The sequence below is a fragment of the Hippoglossus stenolepis genome, chromosome 4 (assembly GCF_022539355.2).
Source record: "Hippoglossus stenolepis isolate QCI-W04-F060 chromosome 4, HSTE1.2, whole genome shotgun sequence".
Taxonomy (NCBI): domain Eukaryota; kingdom Metazoa; phylum Chordata; class Actinopteri; order Pleuronectiformes; family Pleuronectidae; genus Hippoglossus; species Hippoglossus stenolepis.
Window position 1 is genome coordinate 14,777,272 of NC_061486.1, and position 27,941 is coordinate 14,805,212.

At 40.0% G+C, this 27,941-nt stretch overlaps 1 protein-coding gene across 2 annotated transcripts; it reads right to left on the reverse strand.

Moving 5' to 3' along the window:
• Positions 1–13,231: 13,231 nt before the first annotated feature.
• LOC118106032 (acetylcholinesterase) lies at positions 13,232–24,060 on the reverse strand. 2 transcript variants are annotated; one of them, XM_035154153.2, is made up of 10 exons: positions 23,573–24,060; positions 21,953–22,261; positions 20,906–21,140; positions 20,662–20,794; positions 20,010–20,161; positions 18,597–18,783; positions 17,880–18,190; positions 15,316–15,525; positions 15,062–15,219; positions 13,232–14,317 (listed from the first exon to the last, which is right to left on the reverse strand). In XM_035154153.2, exons 2-10 carry the CDS (start codon positions 22,251–22,253, stop codon positions 14,220–14,222), a joined length of 1,785 nt encoding a protein of 594 aa, XP_035010044.1. In that variant the 5' UTR covers positions 22,254–22,261; positions 23,573–24,060; the 3' UTR covers positions 13,232–14,219. The 2 variants fall into 2 exon arrangements, with proteins under 2 accessions (XP_035010044.1, XP_035010045.1); XM_035154154.2 differs by lacking the exon at positions 23,573–24,060 and having other exon boundaries at positions 22,164–22,261.
• Positions 24,061–27,941: the final 3,881 nt, after the last annotated feature.

A 27,941-nucleotide genomic window follows, 5' to 3' on the forward strand; every position in this document is an offset into this window, starting at 1 on the left:
TGCATTGCACACACACACACACACACACACGCATACACACACACACACACACACACACTCTTATTGTATATTTTCTGTCAAAGTTACTCCTGCATGTCCATCACACTCTGTTTGATTCCCATTGTATTATCAGAATGGGTTTTGCCTTTGTCCTCCAGCTGTGTTAGAAACTCTCCACTAAACATTGAAATAACTTATCTAAGTTAGTTCACATCAGAGCTCTATGACATGACATTTGGCGATGGTTGCCACTGGTTTAAAGTTTAGGGATAATATTCAATGCTTAACAACGGCCAAACTTGGAGGAAATTCTTCATGAGCTTATGCGAGCCAAGCAAAGTTGCATGTCTTTGTATGGAAATCACACCAGAAAGTGGTTGCATGAAAATGTCTTGATGAATCCTTACAAAAATTAGCGATACTTGACACTAGATATATCCTTTAAATATATATATATATATATAGATTTATTGCTCCAAAACTTTTCAATCATACTGCTGGTGTGAGTGCTGATTTAGGTTAAGGTTTGATGTTGTTGCCCTTCACCAGAAGGGTCACACCAGAGCATCACTTTATTCCCACAGCGTTTGGGTTACTACAGGACTATATACCGTTTTTATTCTTTATTTCAGAAAAACTCGACAGTGAACGAACACAAAGGTCATCAGTTTCTTGACTGTTTGCTTCATTTCTTCAGACGAGACCAATAAGAACGTTTATTCGTCAATATCAAATGCAAATCTTAGGTAAGGGGAATGCACAGTTACATAGGTGACAAATGGAAAGCATTGTTTTAAACCAAGTATAGTTCTGTAGTTTTTTCATTGTTTTTATTTTTTAAATGTTAAAACTAGAGTGAAGTAAATCCTCTGTAGATAAAATGTTTTGAAACCATCTTTTTCCTGGAAACTGTTGATCAGCAGTCCACTGTGAACCATTTATGCACATAAACACACAGTGGCTGGTTCAATCTCACACGGAAACACATTAAACACTTGTTGTTACAGCTGTAAGTGCTGTTTGTTTTAAAACACTGCGTGTATGTATTTTAATCATTAACCCCTGTGTCGGCGCGCTCACAACACAACACATCCACGCAGAGTGACATCACTCGCACATCATTCCGCTGCGGATCTTCTGACCCACACAGCTATTCCAAGTCTCACCCACAAACGTTTATTTATGTGCCTCAACCCACCCTTCTGAGTTGTTAACAGATATCTAAGTGTTTCAAACAGTAACACAGATTTAAAAGGTAATATTCTTAGATGATTGTGAGAGCACACAACCCCTGTGCACTGTGGACGCAGAGTCAGTCACTATTTTAAGACGATGAACTACTTCCTTGGAGAATATATAAAATTTGATATACAATAAATGGGCAGCATTAAAAAGAAATCCTGATATTTTTATAATCACCACCATTATTTAGTGTGAGCTGATTCATCACAATATTATTGAATTGGTTGCAGAATAGGAGTCTGACTTCCATGACATATTAAATATTAAATATGATATTTTATTGCACATTTGTTTTATTTAATTTACTATCAAACTGTATGAAACACATTTAGTTGCATGTGTGTTGTAGCTGCATCCTGACTGATTGTTGGATAAGCTCGTGCGTACTACTGACTGTACCTCTTTGAATGATTCACCAAGATCTGGACAGGAAGTGATGTACATCCCACCACTTCTGTTGTATTAACTTTTGAATAATACCATAAGTAATTGATAACCATTACCCTTTTCAAATAAATACCAGGCAGTGACTCGTATCTTGTGTAACAGACTCATCTAATGAAACACGACTCCACAGCTATTACTGGCATGTATACAACAGTTTCAAGAACAATATTTTATACCAACAACTTGAGAATCTTTTCGTTTGGAAATTTTTTTGTGCAACTTTATGTTTATTGGGCAAATGTAAGATTCCGGTTTTACAACATTTTTAAGATATTGCGTCCCTGCTTCTTTACTCCCAATTTACAAACCACAAAACTCTACTTTCATCCTCACACAAGTTCACACTCTACAGCCAAATCCTTCTCAAATACATATTCACCTTTATCCTCATCCATTTCCCTCTGTCCATTCATTTTCTAAATTCTGTTGACAGGGCATTATTATGCTGGGACAGTGTTTGTTTTTTTATAACCCTTAGTTTTATTAGTTTCTATAAATAACAAATGATCTAGACTTTTTTGTTGATGTAGGCTACTCTGCACACACTGTGCAAGTTGTCCTCACAGACTAAAAACCTTTACGTCACAGCTGGTGTAGCCCATATCCACTCCCCACTCAAACACATCTTAGAAAGTCTGAGGCAATCAAGCTACGACTTGTGAATGTGTTCTGCATGATAAAAAAACATTTCAGCTTTACACAAATCATTATTTTCTAGGGTTTGATAATCTTCCTCCCTGCTTTAGGCGGAATATTGAATTCTTTCCAGCGTTTGCGATCACGGAGAGGAAAACAATGCAGCATAGACGGGTAGGAGTGACGGGATCTGTGATGTCATGCCAATGCATCGCCTCAAGGTACCAAAATGACTAGGAGGCTGACGTCGACGGCATTCAGCGGTTTATTATAACAACGGCGTGAACGTAATTTCTTTCTTCTTGCTACGGGTCATTTGCAGTACCAAGTCCGTTGTAGAAAACAAAGCCTATCAACGTGTCTCATGCTCAGGGCAGAGAAGGGACAACAGCTGAGATGTTTTTGGGGGAAAGTTTGAACCTTAATCTTTATTACACCAATCACAATAAATTATGACCTCTAAAATAATCTGACATTTATCTGCACCACCAGTTAAAAGGCACAGCTTTTTTGTTTTCTTTTTTTGGAGTCAAAGCTCGTGTGGTAAAATAGGTCTGATTATTTCCCAAACCATTTTCTATCGGCAACATCTGTTCTCCTCAGTTTGGAGTGGGCACCAGGGTGCACACAGCTTCAGGGCAGAGCTTACTGATTCTTACTGTTACCAGCCTCTTTAGCCAGAGGGCCAGAGGTGTGTGATAGTCTGTGAACAAAGTATGACAGTCTTTTATCAGGTGTCCCAGAAGATGGTTGGTACAAAACTAGGAAAGATGCAATTCTACAATCCGGATGATTTTAGACTGTTGGGTTACTAAGTGACCTACTGATAGAGCTTTGGATAAAGGATGTTTCAAGCCAGGTGACCCAGGTGCACCAGGGAGTTAGTGAGAAAGCCGCATAACAGAGAGTCGTATAGTTTCTACATCTCAGAAAAGGGCTTTGCACATCTATCCTTGTTAGGACACAGCACGGCTTTTTATTCAATGTACAGCCTCTCCAAAACTGTATCCCTGAACTTAACCATGGCCAATTCATGCCTAACCTTAACCTCAGCAAAATAACCATCTTACCCTCAAAAGGCCTACAAAAGGCCATATTTGCTCTTGACTCTTCTCATGCTCCCCCTACAGACGGGATGTGTAACTCACTGTCGTAAATCAGAGTTGTGGTCTTAGCCTCGCCCTTCCACACAGCTGTACGTATGTGCATATGTTGACAAGCTGAAGGAGAAGAAACCAAACCACAACAGCCGAAGAACTGACACCGTATTGTTTTGGCTAACTTGCCAGTTAAACCTCGAAATGGGTTTACCTGGCTTCACCTCCACAGTCCAACGCCAAGCAAACACAACAGCACAGGACAAAGCAAGCAAAGGTTATGACTTACTTCTTCAATAGTAACAACGCTGACAACACCAAGGTCGGCATCTGTCCTGCTTTCTATGGCCTCTCTTAGCTCTCGCCAACGAGTGAAAAATGCTCCGATATTCACTCTTGTTCGGTTTCTTACCACCAACAAGGCCCTCTTTGGTTTCTTCAGTGGCTCTGTCATGGTGTCCACACTGCGAATGGCGAGCTGGTTGTTTCTTATAGCTAGCTGTTAGCTCCGGCTCCGGTTGTTTGTGTGCGACGTATGCCGTGAAGCAGGTCTCAAAGTTCCAGCACACTACACAGGAGTTGCAAAGTGCAGTTTCAGGTTTGTGAACCTTCAAAATGATTTTGAAGCTGTTATTTTACAGTATAAAAAACTACCTAGTTGCTTTAACCAGGACTTCAGAAATGATGTTTTAGGACCAGTATATTGTCCCCATGAGGTCTACTGGTCCTGACAAGGTCATTTTTCATACTGGAAAAGGTCCTCAAGAGGTAAAAAAAATGGGTATACACACCCACCCACACACACACACACACACGTCTTTTCACCTCCTCCTTCCTGAGAGGTTTGCTTCTTAAAATTACACACTTCATATTCAGTCACACTCAAATCAGCTCGCACAGATACACAGAGAGCATGCTCCCTCAGACACTCACACACAATTCAGTTGCTATGACTCCATGTGTTCTATTATTCCTCCCTTTTTTACCACTTTTCGCCAGCACTCTTTGGGAACCTTTGCTCAGGGAAACTAAATCTGTAATCAGCTTAGTCGTGTTGATGCATCAGACATTTTTAATCAACGGTATTGAAAAGAGAGCAGCTCAACGCTAAGGCGCTTGGCAAAAGCAATGCACCGAGAGGAGAGGAGAGGATGGAGTGATGAAGAGGAGTGCACGTTTGTTTGTTTTTTGAAATCCATATATCACATTATTTATTGAGAGGATCAAATGAAAAACATCTTTAAGGGGTTTTGAGCACTGCATGGCTGCTCTGATTTAAGTAGATTCGTTCTTGCAGTGAACAAACGAGCAAGACACATTAGAGGGTGACACTGTAATCAACCGAGTTTACCTTGAATTAGAGCTGCTAATAAGTGAATCCCTGTAGAGACGTAAACACAAAACAGCGCTGAGACCTGGTTATAAACAACTCTTTAACTCTTCAACTCAATTCCCCGGCGAGTTGAATGAAAGTCTCCACTTTTTTGATGGAAGAAGCGAGCATGTGTTTGATTTAGAAGATGCTATGGTTGCATTTTTATCTCCTTTTGTTAGATTTAAAGATGCTCTCCCTCACTCGGCACTTGAAAAAGGAAAGCGCTGCTTTGAAGCGAGGGGAGTCAGCGTCGAGTCAAGCGTGCGGCTCTTTGCATCGTAAATGCGGAAAGAGGTTAGAACCGCGGCAGCAAAAACAGCTTCGCTACAGCTTCAAACAACATCTCAGGGAAGCAATAGTACTCCAGCAGCAAAATTATTCAGCGCTATAGCTACAGCAAACACTTTTGGTTTGTATTTCAGACTTTAAATTGTTCTTTAAGTGTCATCTTTTTCTCCCAGACACAGTTGATAAGCCCTTACTAAAAAGATTTGAACTGGCCTTTGCTCTAACATTCAGCATGATAAATCTGTTTAACTTTTAACCTGATTTACAGAAAATCAGCGAAAGACAATGCAAATTTAAGCACATTTGCAACCCCTGGTAATGTGCAAATATTAGGATGTCGGCTCAATGAGATAAACAACTGTTGAGACTTGTGTCAATAAACCAGTGCAGAAGAAGAAGAGTCCATTTTGATGAGAGTTGAAACTCTGTTGGCCAAAGTGATTGAAATATGACATTTATGTTTGTTTCATGATTTATACTAGAGGTTAAAGTTTCTTTATTGGTCCACACATATATAGTGTGTTCATTTGATGCTCTTTCCATTCTCTCATGGAGCAAAAGCAACAGTAGATGTTTAAATTACGTGCTTCACGTCTCCTCACTAAGTCTGTTTTCTTTGCTCTTTGTCACTTTCTTTCTTCTTCCAAAACTTTTCCACCTCTGCTACATATAAAACATTGTTTGCCATGTTTCAAGTTTTTTTAACAACATTTCTGCTCTTTCATTGCAGTTTTATTTTACAATAATAGAAAATGTGCACAACAAAATGAGTTGTGCGACTAGACTCGTTTGTATGAGAGATAATCTGGTGATAGACAGACAACTTTACAAAACACAAACTGGGAGAGGCTCCACATCCTCGACAGAGCCAGAAAAAAGCTGAATAGAAAATGGATGGATCAGAGTTATAGGTCACCATTGAATCAAATATTAGCATTCCAAATATTTCCTGTTAATATTTAGTTTAATTTTGTGTGTTGTTCTTAAAAAGTACTGAGGTTAGATGCTGTAATCAGATCACACGGCTAATGTGACTGCACTGCAAAATCAGCAATGTTGAAGTACAAGGGAAAAAATGCACTGAAACGGAGACTTCATGAGGGCAGAACATCACAGGAGTAAAATCAGACTGAATGCCTTCCCTATTTCATACAATTCACTCCGGTGCGAGAATAAAAGATAACCATTCTTTGTGCATGCTGCATCATTGGGTTGGTACAAGTGCTCTACACAGCCCACTATCACTTACAGGGAGTAGCACCATTGGAGTATAAAATGAGGAAGTTAGAATAACCCTTGTTCCTACTATATCTAAAACGCTGGGCATTAACATTTAAAATGGGACAGCGTCTAACTACAATCTGTCTATCGATCATGCATGGATTTATCAAAGCTTAAACCTTACACTCAGTGAGCAGACACGAGAGGCTGCAGTGTTTATCACGGAATATGAACCAATGGAACACTGCAGTAAATTTACTCCAGATTTAATCTAGAATCTGAAACCCCTTCAGCACTGCTACCCAAATGATAAGGTACGTTGCTGCTGTTACTGGCTGAAATAAGCAGAGAACATGCTCAGATAATTCTCTCTACCAAACTGATGATTGGTTGTTGGGGTGCAAAGCTGACTTTAAACCTCCAGCACGCTTCCACTCCATCACCGTGTTCACCTCTTCATCCTGCACATGACGATTAGTGCCTCCCTCACCTTCACTCGTCATTCAGGGACAATAGACAAGGTCACTTCTTCCCTTTTATCAGTTTATTTATCCCTGCGTGCCCCTCAGCGACACACACCGTCATCTATTCTCATTATGCCGGAGATGCAGAGAGGAGCAGAGAAAGTCGACTTCCCTCCGGCGTAGGGAGAAAAACTAATTTCCACCAATAGAAATTACGTAAAGCAAAAAGCAATTTAAGATGTATGATAGAACGCACGACTCCTTTTCCAGATTCACATCACAGAATCACCTTTTTGTTTTGCTTGGCTCGCTTCTGCTTAAAATCCCTGCGTGGTGAATTAAAAACCAGGGAATGTTCTGTACTGCACATTAGCACACAGTTCACATGTGATGAACTTTGATTTACTCAGTAATTAGCACAGCAGACTGCAAGACTCCAGCGTGGCGGCGTCGCATAATCACAACGGAGTCACATCAGCTGACGTCATCTGGTCTGGCCCATGTCCTCCCATGTCTGTCCTGCAGTGCATTGCACCCACAGCGTCTCCACACAGGGAAATATATATGTAGAGTAAGTGTTACAGGGCTGTAGCACACTGCAGGTCCACTAAGAGTTCGAACACACTAACAGTCACATCTCACTTAACATATGTTCCATCATAAATACTGTGAGGTGCCATTTTCCTGATATTTTCCTGAGGAGCTGAATTCGAGAACACAAATGTCAGAGTCAGTTGCTGCAGACAATTTGCAGAACTTAAATGCCCGCAAGCAATTGGGCGAGTTAATTTGGTTTCTAAAAATGCAACGGATGCGAAACTGAAAGAATGCAAATAGTTCCTGATGAAAAAAGAGATGCAATACACGTAGAAGATTCAGACGAAGATGTCAACTTGGAAACACAATGAGATAATGATGAGGGCCAACACCAATGTTAATTTGCCGTAAACAAATTTGCTTGCACAGCAGAATTTATACGGCATATCCTGCCTCCTACATGCTCTACCAAAAATGTTTTTTATCATATTGTTTGCAGGGAACACTTTGGTCCCTGACATTAATTGGAATTGGTGATCAAACTGAATCGATTCCAAGGACAGAGGATGTCGCACCTTGTTGATCTATGAGACAAATTGTGATGGGTGAATACGGGCTATACAAATAGAATTTGATTTATTTATTGATTGATTGAACTAGCAGGAGGTAACAATGCATCACGTGTCTCGTCGTGTACACACTGCTTAAAGAAGGTGGGCCCACACCATGGTTGTGTCGGTCCACCTTCGAATTTGAAGGTGGGAGCTGTCATTTGTTCGAATCAGCACATCATGGCATACACACAAAAATGTGAATCTTAAGAAAAAGGACGAATTGAGTGTTATTTCCTCACATGTAGCACTTATATACATATTTTCTATTAGTCAGCTGTAAATTCAGCACCATTCAGAAAAAGTCCGGGCTCTGCCATTTTAAACTGTATCTTTCAAAAACATAAACTCAAAGTAACTTAACTGTAAATATATCTGCACATCCACCTTGACCTAATTGTCCCGTACTGCTGCAGAAGTACTGTTTACTCCCCCAAGCATCACACTACAGCAATACAGTAGTTTTCTCAACATTTAAGTTGTGAGTGTTTATCATTCAGAGTGAATGAGGGAGGAACTGTTGCGAAAGAAAAGTTGAAGTCTGCTTCCCTACAAGGTTGTGTTTATTTTTTGCTTCTCCACAGCTAAAAATGATCCCCGTGCCCCGTGATAAACCACACACTGAGCGTAAATGTGATTTCAAAGAACATTTCCAGGACCTTTTTCAATTTCCATGGAATGATGCTATTATATTTCTCCGCTTCCACTCATCAGTAGCCTGATGAAAGCCGGCTGCCTCTCCTTGTATCATTCAGTGTCACTAAATCCGTTCTCATTTTGAAAGTTTTTAGTCTTTCATTACCTTCTCTCCGTGACTTTTAAGCATTTTTCTTCTCTCTGCCTCACTCCTCCCGGACTTTTCTGTTTATTGTTCTTGTTCTGAGGGAAATCCTCCTTCTTTTTTATCAATTGCATTTCCTGTTTATATCCTCCAAGTAGCCCAGTCGTTTAACTGCGCAAGGGTTTATTTACCCTTCAGTGTCGAAACCTTTCCCCAACTGCTGCTGTGTTCCATCATTTTTCTCTTCTCCCACATAACTGCAGCCCGGGTCCGTCTCTTCCCTTACCTCTCTTCTTTTTCTTTCTGTTTCTCTTCAGCTGTCGTGATTTGTCCTTCCCCCCTAATCGCCTGTCTCATTTGAATGATGGGCGTCTCCGTCTCCACTGACAGCCGAGGTCAGACTCATTCTCACTCTGCCATGGTGTTAAAGAGCGTTCTCTGGTTTAACTCCAGGGGATGTTGCGGACGTCTCTCACTGTTGGTTGCAGTTTTTCATGGGCATGGCTACGCATGCTGAAGAAGGTTTTGATGGAAGATACAGTCAATGGGACTGAATTGCTAAGAAAAGAAAAACAAGGTTTCCATCTGTCCTGTAGAATCTGTTTTGAGATAGTTTGAGGTTTATGTGATTCAGGTTGTTGATAATATATGAGGAGCTTCAATTATAAATGTCCACGGAACGAAATTGCTTCTTTTGAAAAAAAGTGCGAGATTACCAAACCCCTGCATCTGCTGTGTTTTTATTTACTTTGCATTTTAACTTCGCGGCTAAAGAAAACATTTCATCACCCACGTTAAACGCCAGTTATATGCTGTTTTTCTTAATTATGTGTGTTCGAATATGTATATTATTAAACATTCTTCTTTTCTTATCTATATTTTTCCCTCTGCTCTCATTTTTCCTTTTGTTGGACCAGAAATCAAGTAAATCATCAGAGCCAGCACATGTATCAAGATTCCCAGAAGGATGTGGGGCACGACAAGTTACGAGATGCTTTGTAAAGACACTGTTTCATCCTTGTTCAATAACACAGGAAATATCAGAGAGCAGATGCATGTGGACTCATCAACCATAATATGGGTGCTAGAGGAGAAAAAATTATAATAAAAAATCCAAAAAAGATTATAATGACATATTGAAAGGGTCAGGAAGTCATAATGATATATTTTTGATAAGAGAAAAGAGATTGTGCCAAATAATGATCCAGCTAAGATGAATACATATTGAATGTCTTATTGCATGGAGACCGCAGCAGGGCACAGGAAAAAACGAATTCATTAACCAATTCTGAATGAATAGAAATTCTCTAGTAAATCACAAATTTCACATGGAGTACAGAGGGACAAGATAAGGCATCATATCTGTATTTAACCGATACTTCTCATCCAATTTAATTGAATCAGGCAAATAATTTGTGTCCTGTAGCCATTGAATATTTTCATGTCTCATTTTATTAAAAAGACAGTTGACTTTAAAGGTCCAGTGTGTAAGATTTAGGTGAAAGGGATCTATTGGCAGAAATTGAATATAAAATAATTCTAGTGATGTTTTCACTTGTGTGTTTCATCTAAATTGTATGAATTGTTGTTTTCTTTACCCTAGAATGGACCCTTTATATTTAAATACTTTCTATTTACATTGGGAGTGGGTCCTCACTACGGAGGCCACCATGTTTTTTTTACAGTAGCCCGGACTGGACAAACTAAACGCCTTTTGAGTTTCTATGACAAATGAAGGCCACCACAGGTTCTTTCATGGAAACTCGCCGCACTTCCCTGTCTCGTGAAACAAATGTTAGTGCCTCACATCGAGTCGTTGCCATTCTTTTGACAGTGTGTTCAGCCCTGAAAAAGACCGGGGGTTGGTAATAGTAATTTCACATGACACTCAGTGGGAGGTGTTCTCTTGATTAATGAAGCTGTCGCTGTCATGTGCATTAATCACAGCTCACCCCGTGACATCTGTCTCAAAGTGTCATGTCTGAGAACCAAACTGTGGCGCTGACACAAGTCAAAACAACTAACCTTGTGTGAGGCAGCTGTTTATCATTCACAGTCATGATGAGCTGTGAACGCATCAAATCAAAACCCCTCAAACAACACAGGATGTACGAGTGGCTTGAGTCATCCAGTAGAGTGTGAACAGAGAGCTTCACTTCAATTAGGAAAGAAAAGATGATGATGTTTTAAATGCTATATATATAACTAATGTCAACATATGGACAGTCCCAGAATAACACTGATTAACAAACTACGTAATGTAGGTTGACTGTATACTTTTGTTTTTTAGCCATGCTAGCGGTGTGCCAGTCACACTTACAGTTTAAAACAATAACTGATTGGTTTCAAATGTGTCATACAACAATACAACTGGTCAAAATGTATATTTGTCCAATAAAAAAGCCAAAGATGGTGAACATGGTATTATACTCATTAAACGTCATCATATCAATATTGTCACTGAAGCAACCATTCTTCACTTAAAAGTGTAATTTATTAGTGATTACCTTCACCAAGGAGGTTATGTTTTCACCTATATGTCTGTTTGTAGGTTTGTTTGTTGGTTGGGTTATTTGTCAGCAGAGTTACACAAAAAAACGAAAATCGATTTTCAACACACTAGGTGGAGAGATTTGGGTGGAGATGTGGATCAAGGGGAATATTTTGGAATTTCTTTTTCACTTTCTTTAATTATCTTTTAGAAAACAAAATCATTAAGGTTATCAGATCACTCCCTTTTTTCTTTTTAGACTATTCACTGTAACAACTAGATGCAGTCAAGTCACTTTTTCTTTATAGCATGTTTTAAAAAATACACCTGGTCAACACAGCTGACCGAAGTGCATAACATAAAATATAAGAATAATAAAATATATAAATGAAAATAGAAAAATAAATAGAAAATATCATACACAGGTAATCAAGGGTACAATCGTTGGGCCTTGACAGAGGTATGTACTCGACTGAGTGCCATTCAATTCGTATTTATATATTCATATAATATTTAACCTGAGCACACTTCTTCTGTCCTTCACTGGATCTTTTTTACGTATCATCTCAACAAAAATGTAGCAGAAAGAAAATTGTCTTTACTAAATATGCTGCTCGCAGTATAACTACATTACTTTCATTCTTTCCTTTTACCATCGACAGACATAAGCTTCAAGCTACAACAGTCACTTTAAAAGGTCAAGTAGTTAAGAGCATTCTGAACTTACCGTCCAAGACAAGTCAGTTTTATTTATATGGTGCCGAATCCAAACAGAAGTTATCTCATGGCACTTATGGAGCAGGTCTAGACTGACTTATGGAGCAGGTCTAGACTGACTTATGGAGCAGGTCTAGACTGACTTATGGAGCAGGTCTAGACTGACTTATGGAGCAGGTCTAGACTGACTTATGGAGCAGGTCTAGACTGACTTATGGAGCAGGTCTAGACTGACTTATGGAGCAGGTCTAGACTGACTTATGGAGCAGGTCTAGACTGACTTATGGAGCAGGTCTAGACTGACTTATGGAGCAGGTCTAGACTGACCTGTGGACCAGGTCTAGACTGACCTATGTAGCAGGTCTAGACTGACTCAGAGAGATACAATAGTTTCCACAACAAGCACTTGGCCACAATTAACTGCAGTAAATCTGAAGCAAACCAAGGCTCAGTGTAGGCCCCCATCTGCCTTGTCTTGAGAAGGAAAGAAAACGTGGTCCAATGCACGTTCCTCCGAATGAAGGTATAGTAACGGTAATAAAAGTACAAGTTTGTGTATGGGAGTGTGTGCGTTTGTTAGAAATAAATAGCTTGACATTTATCAAGTTCATCTTCAACTGGAAAGAAGAAAAAAACAAACATACATTTTGATGCATTACTCAAGGTTTTTAAATAGCTGTTCATTTCTCTCCAGCTCTTCTCTCTCAGTCGCTTTTTTCAAATCAACGCCCTGACCTTTGCAAGGCGACAGTGTTTATTATCTCATTACTGTCTTCAGAGTCAGAATTATAAGCAATAACACAGTATGCTCGACTGTTAAACACGTATGATGACAAGAGTAAATATCATTCAGTGAGTGCTAATGGGAGCTGTGAGATTGTTTGCCATTGACACTGCAAATAAGTGTTTGTGTGTGTGTGTGTGCTGTGTGTGTGTGACTGGAGTGACTGTCACAAGACACTGACCACGCATCTCAGACAATGTCTGTTTATAAAAAGTCAAACGAAAAATCATTTCCTAATGAGCTGCCGTATGCACCCTCAGTTACACAATATTTCTACCACTGATTTTCTCTTGTTTTTGGTTTTGATTTTTTTTTGTCTAATCGGACCTTTGCCCTCACTCTTAATATAAACCTATAAATATACACTGAAATATGTAGTTATCCTTGAAATAATGAACCCACAAACAAACAACAGGAAGTAAGATCAAGATAATTGTGTGTTTAAAGAAGAGTGTTTGTGAATTTCTATCAGATACAAAAAATAAAATCACAATAAATGAAAATAACCTACTTGGTTGAAATAAAACACAGGAGTAAATCAATGGTATATCCAGATCTTAAATGATCAATACATGGCCTTTAATGATCAGTGCAATAAAACATACAAATCCAGAGCATCCCATTGTGTCACATTGACGTTCCATTTACATGCACATGCTTGAAAGAAAGACATGAACAAGCAAGACAAACGAAGGCAAATGAACATGAGGCCTTGAAAATTAAATTCCAATATTAAAAAAAAAACATTTGTCAGCATTGTCTTAGATTGAGTTTAGGGTTCAAGCTAAAATATTCCTTTAACTAAACCAAGTTGTGGAAAGCAACACTTAAATATCGTATGTAAGTATTTTGGAGTTTAAGTTTGAAGTATTTGTACTTAATGTGAGTATTGCAATTTCAGACATTCTCCATTTTATTGTGAAATAATGCACCTTTGTATTCCACTTAGCTTTTGTTTAACTGCTAGTGGATGCTTTTAACTTACAAAATATGTGATTATTACAGAATAATATTCCCAACAGTTTGAACAAATTGGTAAAAAATTATCCCACCACAACCAACTGCAACATTGAAATCCCTCTTATTTATTACTGCATTTATTACTGCATTAAGGGCGGCTGTGATTCTGGGGGTTAAAAGCGGTCGCCCTCTAACCAAAAGGTCAGTGGCTCGATTCCAGTCTTCCCCATCTGCATGACGAAGTGTCCTTGGGCAAGATACTGAACTGAATGAGTCTGTGTCTGAATGGTTGGATGGCCCAAAAAACCTGTACTGTAAAGCGCTTTGAGTGGTCATCAAGAATAGAAGAGCGCTATATAAGTACAGACCATTTATATATATATACAGACCATTTAATAATGTTCAATGATGATGAAAAATATGAATACAATCTAATTATTATGGACAAATAATGCACTAATCAAATAAATGATTTACAACAGTAGTAGAGACCCAGTTTTGTTCCTTCTTTTTTATGGACAATTTTTTTATATTCATTAAACGTGTACGAAAGAGAGTTCTCTTCCCTCTAGAAAACCAGTAAAGCAGTAACCAGTAAAATGAGAAGGAATCTGTAATTACAGCAGACGATAATCCCATTTGCATGTACACAAGACTGGAGATCATCTGTGGAGAGAGAAGAAGACACAGAGATTTTAGGCATCTCAATTGACTCTAACATGATTTTGCCATCTTACACAAAGTTGAATGTATAGCCGTGTGTGTGTGTGTGTGTTTCCTTCTCAAAGGGTTTTGCGTAAGTCTCAGAAACAACTGTAGTTGGAGTAAAGTAACATGTAGTAATTTAAAAATCAGGAAAATAATTGGTTATGCCTAAACTTAAAGACACTGAGGGTCTGCATATACACACGTTAAGTTGATGTGCTCACAAAGACACCACAGCAATGTCTGGTGAAACACCTGCATCTTGAGATTGCCGCTCACCGTGTGAAGTAATGTGTGTACAAACTTCTACACAACCAAACATTCACCAGTACGACAGAGCGTTTACACAGTGTGGCGATCAAAATCCACGACACCTACGCATCTCGTGCCCTGCACACTCTGTGGTCTGGAAATTGAGGCCACGCAGTTGACATTGCGTTGTATGTGACTATAAATTCTCTGGCTGTGTGTGTAATGAGCTCAGTGGAGGAGAGTATGAGTGTTATTCAGCCTGGGATCAGTGACCAGTGAAGTGATGACTGACCCTCCTCTCCTCCCACTCAGACCTCCAGAACTGTGGGGAAGTGGAGGGGCAGCGAGCCTGGACACACATTTCCTCTATGCAATGCCGCCTACAACAGACAACTATCCGGTGTGTGCGTGTGTGTGTGTAGAGGACACAGAGAGAGTTTGTGTGTGTCTAACCTGAGACCCTCTGTAGACTAGGTATTAATTTGTTCCACAGCTGGCACTCTTGAGGCTTCATCATTGTCCTGTGTTCTGGATGGTTGTAGTTCAGAGTCACATAGCCCTGCTGCTGAGGGGTGAACGTGGGCCAGTTAGCTCCATCAATCCCTGGATCCCTGACAAAAGAGACAGGCCGATCAGCACAGTTCAGCTGTGTCATGAGGGCCCTCACACAGTTGGAGCCACCGATCAGACTATCAGATTATGCGTACCCTGTTCGGGCAAAGTTGGCCCAGTGTTTCATAATCTTCTTAGTCATGTTCACTTCATTCTTCGTGTAACCCAGGGACGCATTCAGAGGCACTCCAAAGACAAATTCAATCTCGTAGCCGTGCATCACGCCCATCCACGCTGGCCAAGGATTGACGGACGACTGGTGGTCAAACAAATACAGGGAGGTCTTGCCACCATGTTGTGAGTACCTGGAAAACAAATGGACAATATTGTTGTCCTGCTATACCAGAATATAAAACAGCTGCTCTATGTGCTGGAATAATAACAACAATTGAAAATGAAAAGTATTGGAGGGACAAAGCATAATCTGCACACGCTTTATAAACCCCAATTTGGCAATGTCAAATTTTTAATATTGTGATGATGTCATTTCAAAGTGGCAGCTGTGACTTGATGAGGAAACCAAGCAAGAGTAGAATAATAAATCCTGCACCGGAGTCTCCAGACTTTAAAAAGAGCCTCTGACTCAAAACTACCCTTCACCGGGGCATTGCACCGGAGTTATTATAGTTTTCGTTTTATGTAACTTTCTGTTTACTTATTTATTTTTTCAATTCAGCAGCTTTTATTGTTTCGAATGTGTAGCTTTCTTTCTGTTTTTATTAACTGCAATATTAAATTTTGGTATTTAAGATATATATAGGGGATATTTCTCCGGGGCGATATTTAATGGTTTTTCTGATAATGGTATGAAAACGTGCCAATTTGATCAGATTTGTACTAATGAATTAAAATATTGTCAGCATACCGTTATGTAGAATTAATTGTAGAAACTGGCAATATATTTATATTCTTCCATGTCAACTGTATATTGGTTGAAGTGCTTCCACCATACTTTCCTGGATTAACCTTTTAACTTCAGACAAATTGAGCAACTGAGACTCAGTTAATTAAGTTAATTAACTAATTAAGCCTTAATGCTAATGCTATGACTCTCATGACTGCTGCTGTGAGCGACTGGCTGAAGGTCCTCCCAGGAAATCCCCAGGAGCTCCCAGACCAGCGAGAGGAGTCAATCCAGCCTGAATGTCAATAATGTATGTTCCCCACCAGCCAAATTATCTAATAAAGCTGAAAATATCAAATTAACCCTTTTGTGTCATACATACATCAAAAATGATTTTCATTACAAAGTCACCAGTATAGGGGCGAACCCATAGCTGAACCAGAAAGCTCATTTACTGCTTGGCCCGACTAAAGCAGCCCCTCACATTTCTTTAACACACTTATTTTACAACAAGACAAAATCAAATTTTGTAGATATGTCAAATCTAAATTTATTTTATCTGAATGAAATTATCCTTTAATTTATTACTGTCACACACATGCTGCCACTGGATGCCATCATCAGAGTGCACAATGTTGGTTTCTATAGTTACGCAGATGATACACAACTGGAGATCACTGCTGAGCAGAATGACGATAACGCACTGTGCTCCATCACTAAATGTCTTTCAGCAATAAATACATGGATGAGAAATAATTTCCCAAAGCTTGATGAGGACAAAACAGTCTTCCTCAAAATCAACAAGAGAAACGATGGAAAATAATCTGGGTCAGATAACTCCTTGGATTAAATCAGACGTGTCAAGTTTCAAGGCCCAAACCTCGTTTTTCCACCTTAGAAACCTAGCAAAGGTTCGGCCATTTATAAATCAGACAGATGCTGAAAAGCTGATTCATGCCTTCATTTCCAGCTGACTGAAATACTGTAATGCACTTTTTACAGGCTTCTCAAAGAAAACAATAGAGAGACTCCAGCTCATTCTGAACTCTGCTGCTCGGTTGTTAACCAGAATCAAGAGGAGAGAACACATTAGTCCAGTATTGGCTGCTCTGCACTGACTGACTGTCACAAACAGGATTTACTTTAAGGTTATCCTCCTCACATACACGGCTCTGAATCAACGAGGACCAAGTTACTTGTTCCCTCTAGAACACTGAGATCATCTGCAGCAAGTCTATTGGTTCCCGACAACAGCAGAAAGAAAGTAGACACAGCTTTTGTAAACTATGCTCCAAAGTTGTGGAACAGACTGACGTCTTTAAAAGAAAACTTACAACAGTTCCCTTTGCCTAGGCTTTAACTAGATCTTGCACTTGCCCGCACTCCTGCGCTCTTATAAATATATATTTTTATCAATTTCTTTCTTTTCTGCTTTTAAGTATTATTTTAATTTAATTTAATTTAAAAATAATATTTTTTCTCCATTATTTTCCTTTTCTTGTCCTTAACATGTTCTTATGTTTCTTAAAATATTTTTGCCTTCTTATTTGAATTACATTTTTACATGTATTATTTAATCTATATATTTATAATTTTGTATCTATATTGTATGTAAAGAACGTTGAGCATTTCTTGTATGAAAGGTGCTGTGCAAATAAATTTCTTCTTATTCTTATTCTTATTAAGCCCTTCACTGCTGTAAGATAGATAAAAAAGATAACTAAATCCTTCTCTGTAGATTTCTGGTATTGTAACTTGTAACAAATGTAACTTCAAAATCAAACCACATCATTTAAATGAGAAAACACAATTTACCTTTGAGCAAACTCAATCACTGGACAATTGAAAAGCTGGTCTCCAACCAGACTACCCAGTAAGTCCCGGTTTTTCGTCCTGTTATTCTCATCCGTCCAATCAGTGTACTGGAGAATGGCGGCTTCTCTCACAACCTTACTTGCGTCTGACATTATGATGGGCACGCCCTGCAGGAACTCATTCCTGGTGATCAGACTCTGACCAGTGATGTTGAATCCAGGCACTCCATAAAGTAGGAAGTATGTCCCCTCGTCTTTGTTGACACCAAGTAGCACATCTTTCTTTGGGAGTTTACCGGTTCTCAGCAGCACCTGCACAGAGACAAAAAGGATGATTTGTTGTTTGTGATGCAAAGAGATTTTTTTCAAATTAAGGATCTTTTACAAGATGCAACCGCAGCGGGTTTTTTAGCTTTTTAATGCTGCGTTAATTACTCAGTGAGCATAGATTTCATAGAGTAAAACTAGGCCACGGTTGGTTGAAGTATGTTTGGTTCCTTCTTCTGCAGGTTGCATCACATTATTATTATATCAATTAAATGTCAGTATATGTCTCCATGTGTGGCAGGTTTCAAAGAGTAAATAAAGCAATAAACTGCTTTAATCTAATTGTTGTTATGCCTTCACACCACCAAAACTACACTCCTTCTAAACCGATTGACTGGGTTTATCTTCATCGGAGATAAGACAGTGAAAAGGTACAAATGCATTCGCCTACTTCGGGTTTATCTGGTAGGAAGTCCTTATCAACAACAGGAACAAAGGGCAGGCCTAAGACCGAAGCCTGTGGGAGGACATCATATTGCTGCGATGTGATTTTCCCAGCGTCAGCCTGCTGCAGACAAGCTTCCAGTTCAGCTGAGTTGGCCGTGGGACACCCCAGTGACTTTGCCAGCGTCAAGGCCCTGGATATTGACAGTGAAAGGGAGCAACATAATCACTAAAAGCAGCGATAAAGAGTAATGAGAGAAAGAAGGCCAGGGGTGAGGTCTGAGAGAACAGAAAACAATGAGAACAATATGTGTGGTTGGAATATGGTATGTGTCATGATTCTTGTCAAATTTATTAAAACAACATTGTGTTGTGTGACATGAATGTCTCAACCAAATATTTCGGCAAATATATTGTAAAGATGTTTCGCTTGTCACTTGACAAGAATTGATATTCTGCTTATTTTCGGTGTTTTCTTGAATAATGATAATCGAAAATATATTTTTGCATCCCTTAAAAATCTCTCGCATTGCACCAACTCCCTTTTATCAGTAGGATATTAGTGGTTGCTTGTTTGGCAACGCAAATCAGACACAGGGAAATCTGTTTGACTGAATTATTTCCGTCCTGGCAGTGTGTATAGTGCGTCTTAAGTATTCAAAGGTTGTTTGAAACAATCTCTGTCAAACATTTTAATTAGCATCCATATGTTTTGCAATGTAATGAGTGTTTTGCCATCTGTTTCTTTTTCTAGTCATAATGCATTTTTTTCTGTTCAGTCATTTTTAAACTTCAGTCATGCATTTTTGAGATGGCTATGCTAGCAACTTGTGGTCCAGTAACCATGCACTGTATCACTCTGAATGCACTGCCACTGTGCATGTGCAATACTATATCTGGGGACAGACTCAAGGTATTATCAGCTTTTGCAAAAGGGAGCGATATCATCAACAATGTGAACTTGCACATGGTTAAAACAACACCCAGGGTAATGCAGTACATATTGCAGAGCCGTAGTACCAATCCTTCTAGCAGACTGCGAGATGTGTCACAGGATGATTAGACATGTGACCGGCTGGTGGCACTAAACTTTGAGCAGTGACAAAAGTCAACAGGATTCATACTCAGGGTTACCTTAAATAGCCATATGTAGATTCATTGAAATGTAATAGTCGTCAAGGTATTTCACCAAAAGTCAAAAAATGTCAACCTCGACCAGCTGGTAGAGGTCAAGGGATTACCAAAGTCAGTAGATTCATCCCCAGGGGGCCATGAATATAAGTGGTTTGTAATTTAATGGCAATCCATCGGATAACTGTTGAAATATTTCAGTTTGAACTAAAGGCCGGGCAGAAAGATCAACATATAAAGGGTCTGTATTTTTAAAGCTGTCTAAATGAATGAATAATATGTAAACTACCTGTTCCAGGACTCAGTCTGGCTAGTTGTGGCCCAGGGTGCATTGGGAGAGGCACTCTCCATCACGGCCCTTTGAAAAAGGGCATGGCTCCCTGGGGACAGCAGGTGAAGGCCCACAGATGCTGACCCAGCACTCTCTCCAAACAGAGTCACCTGGAAACAACAGCACATCAAAACACCACTTCATATTTTAGGATGGGGTAAGCAATTTAAAAACAATTCACTTTTTGGCAAAGTCTGCTTATATCTCCTCACGGCCCGCTAGATATATACGGTCTGTGTAACAACAACTGTTAGCCACTGGAAATTAAAGTAAAAAGGGATGAGGAGGGTGAAGAGGTCGTGCTCTTTTTGCTTGATCGGTCGGGAACATTAGTCAAATTTTGGTTTAGTATTGTATTGAGCACTTTGCGGATGCTTTTGGTGGCTGATTTACACTTTTTGAGATCAGTATTGCCAATGTGCATTCATGAATGTGGGGGGTGAAGTTTCTGAGGAACCAGTGAAAGGAGGGGCGTGTTTGTTTTGGTCTTGAGTTCCAATGTCAACAGTCATTTCTGACACGTGCTTACCCCACTTTTTAATGATTTGTCTAAACAGTTTTTAAAAAATCTGATTTCTTGATTTTATGTGAGAAGACAAACACACTTTACCTTTGAAGGGTCACCTCCGAAAGCAGCAATATTATTGGCTACCCATTGGAGGGCTAAGCGCTGGTCCAGCAGACCTGCGTTGCCACGGATGTTGTTGTTGTCAGGAAGAGAAAGGAAACCAAAAGCTCCAAGTCTGACATTGATGATCACAAGAATGAGGAGAGATAGTCACAGCATTCAACTGAAGCTAAAGCCCACATTCATAGTAACTGTGTGTTTTACTTCAGTATTTTCAGTTTCTTACCTGTAATTCATTGACACCACAACAACACCTTCAGATTTAGTGAGGAAGCGGCCGTCATAAAGGTCCAGAGAGGACGTTCCTTGAGCAAACCCGCCTCCGTAGATCCAGACAAGGACAGGAGCCAGCGGCGGGGGCTGAGGCTGGGTTTTATTGACATGTGGGGACCAGACATTTAGGTACAGACAGTCCTCATTCAGAGGAGTGTTGGGGTTCCACATCTCTGCACCTTTAAACCCTGGAAAGAAGAAGCATGTTCCTATAGATCCTTACAGGTACATTTTAGGCACATTTTGAGATATGTAATAAGTTAATGTTCAACTTCATTGTGAAGCTTTATTGCAAGCAATAGTTGTGATTATGTAATATAAGTTGACTTATATAACCATTAATGACAACGAGCTCTCAGAGGGCCCTGAAAGCCATAAAAATAATCAGGCTGATCTCTTTCTGGTTTTTTCCTTTGAACTGGCACTACTGTCCTCAGCAGAAATGGTTTAACGTCAGTGCCTCCTGTCCATATGTGTGCTGTAATCTATATTTGGAGTATGATTTCTGTGTACATATGCATGGCATTTGTTGTAGCTGGCTTCCAAACAACCCCTGACAGGTGGCAGTGTCTGTAAATAGCAATGTATCCATAACCCAGCACCAATCCATGTCTTGGGTGGGGGAGAATGCCTGCAGTTGGTGCATGAGTGCTTATGGGTGTGTTTAAGGCACTTCTCCAAACAGTTTTAATTCTTTCCCAGGATTAATTAGTGTTTGAGATATATTAATAAGCAATGCAATCACTTTCACTCCTGGTATGGATGCATATGGGGTTATATAATTGGTTCTGTGCAATGCAAATATTATTTCCCCTCACTTTTCCCTCACAAAAATAAACATGGCAGGATTTGTTCCCTTGTGCTCCTACAGCACTACACCTGTCTGGTTTTGTCCCTGTTGATGTCTTGTCACACTTTAGTCATTCAGGTACAAACACACCACAAAACCAGTTTTAACGTTTCAACTTAAAGATGCCATCGATGTAAACATGCATCCGACCTGGAAAGGCTGTATCCTGCAGCTGGTAGCAAGAATTCGGGAATGCCATAGCGTCTCTCACCCCTTCCCATCTCTCTACTGGCATTGGAGCTTTGAATCGCAGTTTTCCTACTGGTGGTTTTCCATAAGGAATCCCAAGAAATGCTCGGACATTAGCACCCAGCACTGGAAGCAACTTCCCTCGAACTTTCCCATGACTTGTATTGATTACCAGGTCATCTTGAATGACGGGTGATGCAGCCAGGAAATGAAGCAGCAGAAGAAGAGTGGCAAAGTGCGTGTACGGAGGGACCGTCGCCATAGAAAATCCTAGGGAGGGAAAATATGTCCACACAAACACTATGATTAGTCTTCATCTATCTTCTCTCATTCCAGAAGTCTGTCTGATACTCGCATTTTCTCGAAAAAACTTTCATCTTATCAGCTTCCCTCCTTAATATTGTTACGGCAACAAGGAAGCGCAGTGTTGAATTCGGTGAGATTTGGACTCGCAATACATTCAATATGAATAAACTTTGTGTAAACAGGCAACCATCACTCTGTAGCAGTGGGACTAATCAACTTCAGTGATGTGATGATAGCTGATTCTCCAATTGGGGATGGGGGTTAGGGTTAGGGTCCGGCAGCAGCTCTTTACCCTCCGCTTTACTGCAGGTCACTTTTACAGTTCCGGAAAGAGAAGTGCAACCAGGATCCCCACAGGTCAAGTAAACAGCCTACTCCAAACTGGCAGGTTACGAACAGACACTGCACTGTAGTGTATTAAAATATAGCTTGTTTGAACATTTTATTAAATAATAAATGATATTATGGTCTTTACTCTACTTTCCCACTGAGAAGTTCTATTTTCATACACTGTTTTGCATTTTTTGCAATTGTTAAAGCACCGTGGCTGCTCACACCTCACGTCCCTTTTAACTCAATTGAACATAATGATTCATATTTTTGTATTTCAGTGCTGTACATCCCCTATTTCCTTTTTGCTGTAGCCCTTTTCTAAGCTAAAGAATATCAGTGCTTTTAATTTGGCCTTTAGGGTGCTGTCTAAGTTCACTAGAAATATATGGGAGCAGCCATGTCTTTTATTAAGGGCAATATCTGGGTTGAAGGATCAAGGACCAAGAGAGCATTCATCTATTCAGTAGTGAAAATCCCAGCATGCGTTTATCACTGTTCTTTATAGTGAGCCAGTAGACAGGTGGGTTTACAGCATTGAAACCCCCACACCTTTAATTCATTAAAGGTCCAGAGTACAACAAATTATTATAGCAGAATGGCGTATGTGTGTGTGCGTGTGTGTGCGTGTGTGGGTGTGTGTACCCGGACACAGAGAGAAAGAGAGAGAGAGAGAGAGAGAAAAGCAGAGTGGGGAGGTGTCACTGAAGAAACACGTATAATCCTGGATTATTTGGAAACATTAAGGCCGTCACCAATAACGCGTTTGTCCGCAGGACGCGCGCTTCAGCGCTCCAGCTCCCTGCGTAAAAGCCGCGCACAGCTGGAGAGTGACGGAGACGCGCGCCCCAGAGATTCACACACGCGACTTTAAAAAGAAAAGATACATTTCCTGCTGGTGTCTCTACCAAGTTTATAAATATAAAAGCATGACTGGCGCCTTACCTTACAAGTTGACGGTTTGTGTGCGCCTGTGTGGAGCGGGTGAGAACGCAAAGCGGTGATGAAGACGAAGGTGAAGAAGGCGTGGACTCAGAAGCCCTCAGTGTCCGTCGGACAAGCCCTGTCCACCACCCACAAACACCACCACTGCTGCCATGGAGGATCTATTTCAAGTCATATTGGACTCGTCTGACCCCCAGTGCCTCTCCACGAATCGGTTAAATAAAAGATACAAGGATACCAGTGCAAAATGAATTTATTATTAAATTAAAAATAAATGGTCTGCTTTCAGAATCCTACTCTAGTATAAATATCACCATATTGCGAAACTGTAAAAATCGGAGATGTCCCATGGAAAAAGAATGAATGAAATAAAACACAAACAAAAATGATTGTATCATATGAACACATGCTTAATCTGCAAATAAATCTAATTTTACAGTTACTCTGAGGTGAATCCAGGTTTAGTAATCCTTCTCCTGTGACCGCCATGTAAATAGAAGTGGATGTCGCATGATGACAGAGTCTAGTCCCCCCCTGATTATACCACTTCCTGTTTCTGCCCCTCGTTTCTTTCTCACACTACTGTGTGCTTACTCTATCTGTGGCTTTTTTGTCAGTTTTGCTTTCCTGTTCCAGTAATCCCGAGACCAAAGCTGGAGAGAAAAGTAAACTTCTCTTTGGAATTTTTAAGGCTGTGTGTGTGTGCAGCTCTGTGTTTATGTGTGTGTGTGTGTGTGTGTTAAGTGACTTTGTAGCCTGTGTGTATTTGTTTACATGTGAGGAATTTCCCATTAGGTGTGTGTGTGCATGCTTGTGCCTGTGTGTGTTTGTATTCATGTTATTTATAGAATGGTGATGTGCAGTTGGATTAACAATAAACAGCCTCACTGGGACTCTAATGCAGCGACGCACATACAGACGGAGGCACACAGGCTAAAATGTACCCGATTATTATCACGGGGCCTGATGGACGTAGACATATGGAGCATTAATTATTGTCTGTAGCTTTGAAGTAAAGGAATATGGCTTCATCTGCTTTCCCCTCTCACACAACAATATAAATATCAAAAAATAATAATTTGACTGAGCACCAAACTGGTTGTGATATAAATTGAATACTGGTGGTGGTGGTGGTGTAAAGAATGTGCTGCATTTTCCAAATACACATATCAAATGACATAAAGTACTGAAATGCAACTATTCAATGCATTTGCTGTCATTATAAATCTGGTCCAGATTTCCAAAGCTTGTTTGATCACTTTCCAGGCAACAGTGGCAGTTTACAGATCAACAGTTTTTGTAAAAAAAAATAGAAACGTATATGTATTAAGTAATAATATATTAGAGCAAAAGAAAAATAGATGTTTTTATGTCAAACCATTCAAACAAGAAATGCTAGTAGGTGTCTGCATGTGATAGATTCTCCGTCCATGAGTTATTTCTGTGCTTCTGTTCAACCTATTCTTAGATGTTGCACTCCGTTAGAAAATGACTCATACACAATAAAACCGGGAAGCGTGCATGCTGTAAAAACAAAGTTGTTTCGTGGATTTATGAATTTATCCTGAAATATACTTTAATTATCTAAACATATTTTTTTATTTCTGACAATTTTATATAATGTAGCTTTTCATTTTTGCTTCTATTGAGAGAATTTCCTGTTCTCTATTAATATAGTAACATATTTCCCTCAAGAAATAACCACAGGGAAATATTTAACCTCATCCTCGAGGCAAGGACCTGTGTTTTTCTTTTCTGTCCCTCTTCCCGTCATTATTTCTCTCCGCTCTTCATCTCTCCATCCCTCAACAAAACAGCCAGCTGTAACGGTGGACATCAGCCCCAGAGAAAGGACGCAGTGGGTGGTCTGACTCTAAGTACATGTGCAGCTCAGCGGGGGGCTGGAAAGATGCACACACACAGAGGTGGGAAAACCCGAATGACAAAATAGATGGAGAGAGAGACAGAGGCAGCAAAGTGAGACAGCGCCGGCTTCGAACTAACCACACACCTTTGGGGCTTAAGCTGTTCAAAGAAGAAATGACAGGGATTTGATAGGAACCTTTGAGGGAATCTTCTCGCTATCTAATTCCAAAATAAGCTTAGGACTGGAAAGTTACCCCTCCTCCACTCCAAAATACATGCAAACACTGACACTCAGACAACTTAATTCCACCCATGCCCTTTTAATGCCAATCTTCGGATATAAGGACAGGGATAAGCAGTAAAAAAGAAAGAGAGAAAAAACCCATTTCATTCAGTTCTTGGAATAAAGATTTAGTCAATATCCAATCATGGTGTCACAGACAAGGATATTGGTTAATACCATGTTTTTTTCTTCTGTTTATCTGATTTATTTTAATATATGCATGCATGTGTGTGTGTGTGTGTGTGTCTGTGTTGAATGTCTTTCTGGCGACACCAGACTGTTACTTTTACCTCCACCAAGTAGAGTATGGTTTCATCACTGTTAGTTTGCAGGATTTCCCAAAAACTACTGGACCTATTTCTTCTAAACTTGGGGGGAGGACACTGTATGAGTCAGGAAGGAACCCATTAAGTTTTGGTTGTGTATCTGGATCAGCGAGTGGATCCAGTTTAAAAAAAAATTCTGTTTTTGTGTGGTATTCAGTGTTGACATTGTTGCAGACCCAAATGAAAAACTGTATCTGAATTTAAATGTGGTTTTATAAGGGGACTGTTTGGCCTTGGCAGAGATATGCACTCTACTGAATACTATTTTAGTTTATTTAGTTAATTTTAGTTTATATTCCTTCTTTGCATTTAAGTTTGTTTATGACTTGAACTACTGAAGCCGTCCATCTCCAGCGTTGCTCTTAACTCCTCATACACCTTGTTCTTCCTCGCACTCCCTTCCAGCTTCTCTTCCCATAGTGCCATCAAAACGTTGGTTTCTTCCACAGGACACTGCTGGCTTGACCTTTCCTTGCTTTTAGACATAGCTTTGAATCTGTTTGCCATGGCCCCTCCATTAGCCAATGATGTCAGTAGCTCAAACTTCTTGACCAGTAATTTTGCAGGGCTGGGCCAGTGCCAGCCTTTTGGCAGTAGCACCAGATAAGGTGCTGGCACCGTGTTAATGGAAAAAAGGTACTTCTCTCACTGAATCAGCACCAACCACACATCCACACAAAACAATTACAGTGTGGTGCATATATGATGAATGTCAATGCAGCATACACCGTATTAATCAGTTAATGGTCCTTCACCTTCACAAGTAATAGAGCACTTGTCCTTCACTGCCATAGAATTCACTAATTGGCAGAACAGAATCAGATAGAGGACAGAGAGAGGGTTGGTGGGCTCGGGTGAAGGGTTTCTACTTAGAAGCTGGGGAACTGAGAAACAGATGGGTGTATTGAATGAGTGACAGCTGGTTAACAGGTCGCAGAACACGCCACTCTATCCAGAAAACTCAGTTAATGGAGTGTGAGATGGAGACTGACGAGGTCAAATGAGACCAAACTAGTGTATCCACATTTCCATCCACCTGTTGGTAGTCCCCATACCTCAAGGATAGTTAGATGGCACATAAAATACAGTGGCTTGGCAAGCTTCATCGCAAAAATATTTAGATTTTAAAAATAAGGAATTGAACATAAGTGGAAAAAATGGATAGATGGATGGAATTCAATCAAAATGTTTGACTTACTTTGTTTACAGCACATCAACACCTTATCACCAAAGACTCTCTTGACATCTGCGTTGGTTATTTCTACAATGTGGCTCTGCTTTTTCATCCTGAAATATTTACGGGTTTTTTTGTTTTAGTTTTTTTGCGTATTTGTGTCTGTCGCATGTTAGGAACCATCAACAAGCCCACTTTCTCACGGGGAATCCTTTTGACATTCTGTGCACCTTTTTCTCCGGGGCTGGTCGGAGAATGCATATCTGAAAGCAGTTATGGAAACATCAGCAGATGGTCTGGGAACTGACAAAGTGGCTGGGTCAATTACCAAAGATCAGATGTTGTAAATGAGACATGTAGATGGACAGGGAAGTTCCAGTGATTGGACAATGGAGAACCAGTGATCAGGTGGATATGGAGACAGGGAAAATGTCCGGGGACATCTGGTGGGCAGGTGGACAGGTGTCTTTAGTAGTGGGCAAACAAGGACAGAGGGGATGGCAGGTACGGAGGAGGGAACAAGAGACAAGTCATAACTGATGTAAAAACCCAAAATTTTACATAATTCTAGTGGGGTTTAACTCTTTTAATGCTTTATGAAATCACTCAAATATGTGCCCTTATAATGAGCGGCTGTCCTTGCAAAGCTGCATTTGTCATTGCTGGTTGAACCTTCTGCAGTTTTTTTAATCCCCTGCAGCCACTAAGAACGGGATATTT

Bases quoted from the DNA above. Each gene is read 5' to 3' on its own strand.
- LOC118106032 (XM_035154153.2), bottom strand. From the start codon at position 22,253: ATGGCGACGGTCCCTCCGTACACGCACTTTGCCACTCTTCTTCTGCTG. The intron at 20,795-20,905 runs GTAAGAAACTGA...CATCAATGTCAG, and splicing joins GTGGTGTCAATGAATTACAG to ACTTGGAGCTTTTGGTTTCC. The intron at 14,318-15,061 runs GTTAGACACACA...CTCTCTCCACAG, and splicing joins TAGTCTACAGAGGGTCTCAG to ATGATCTCCAGTCTTGTGTA.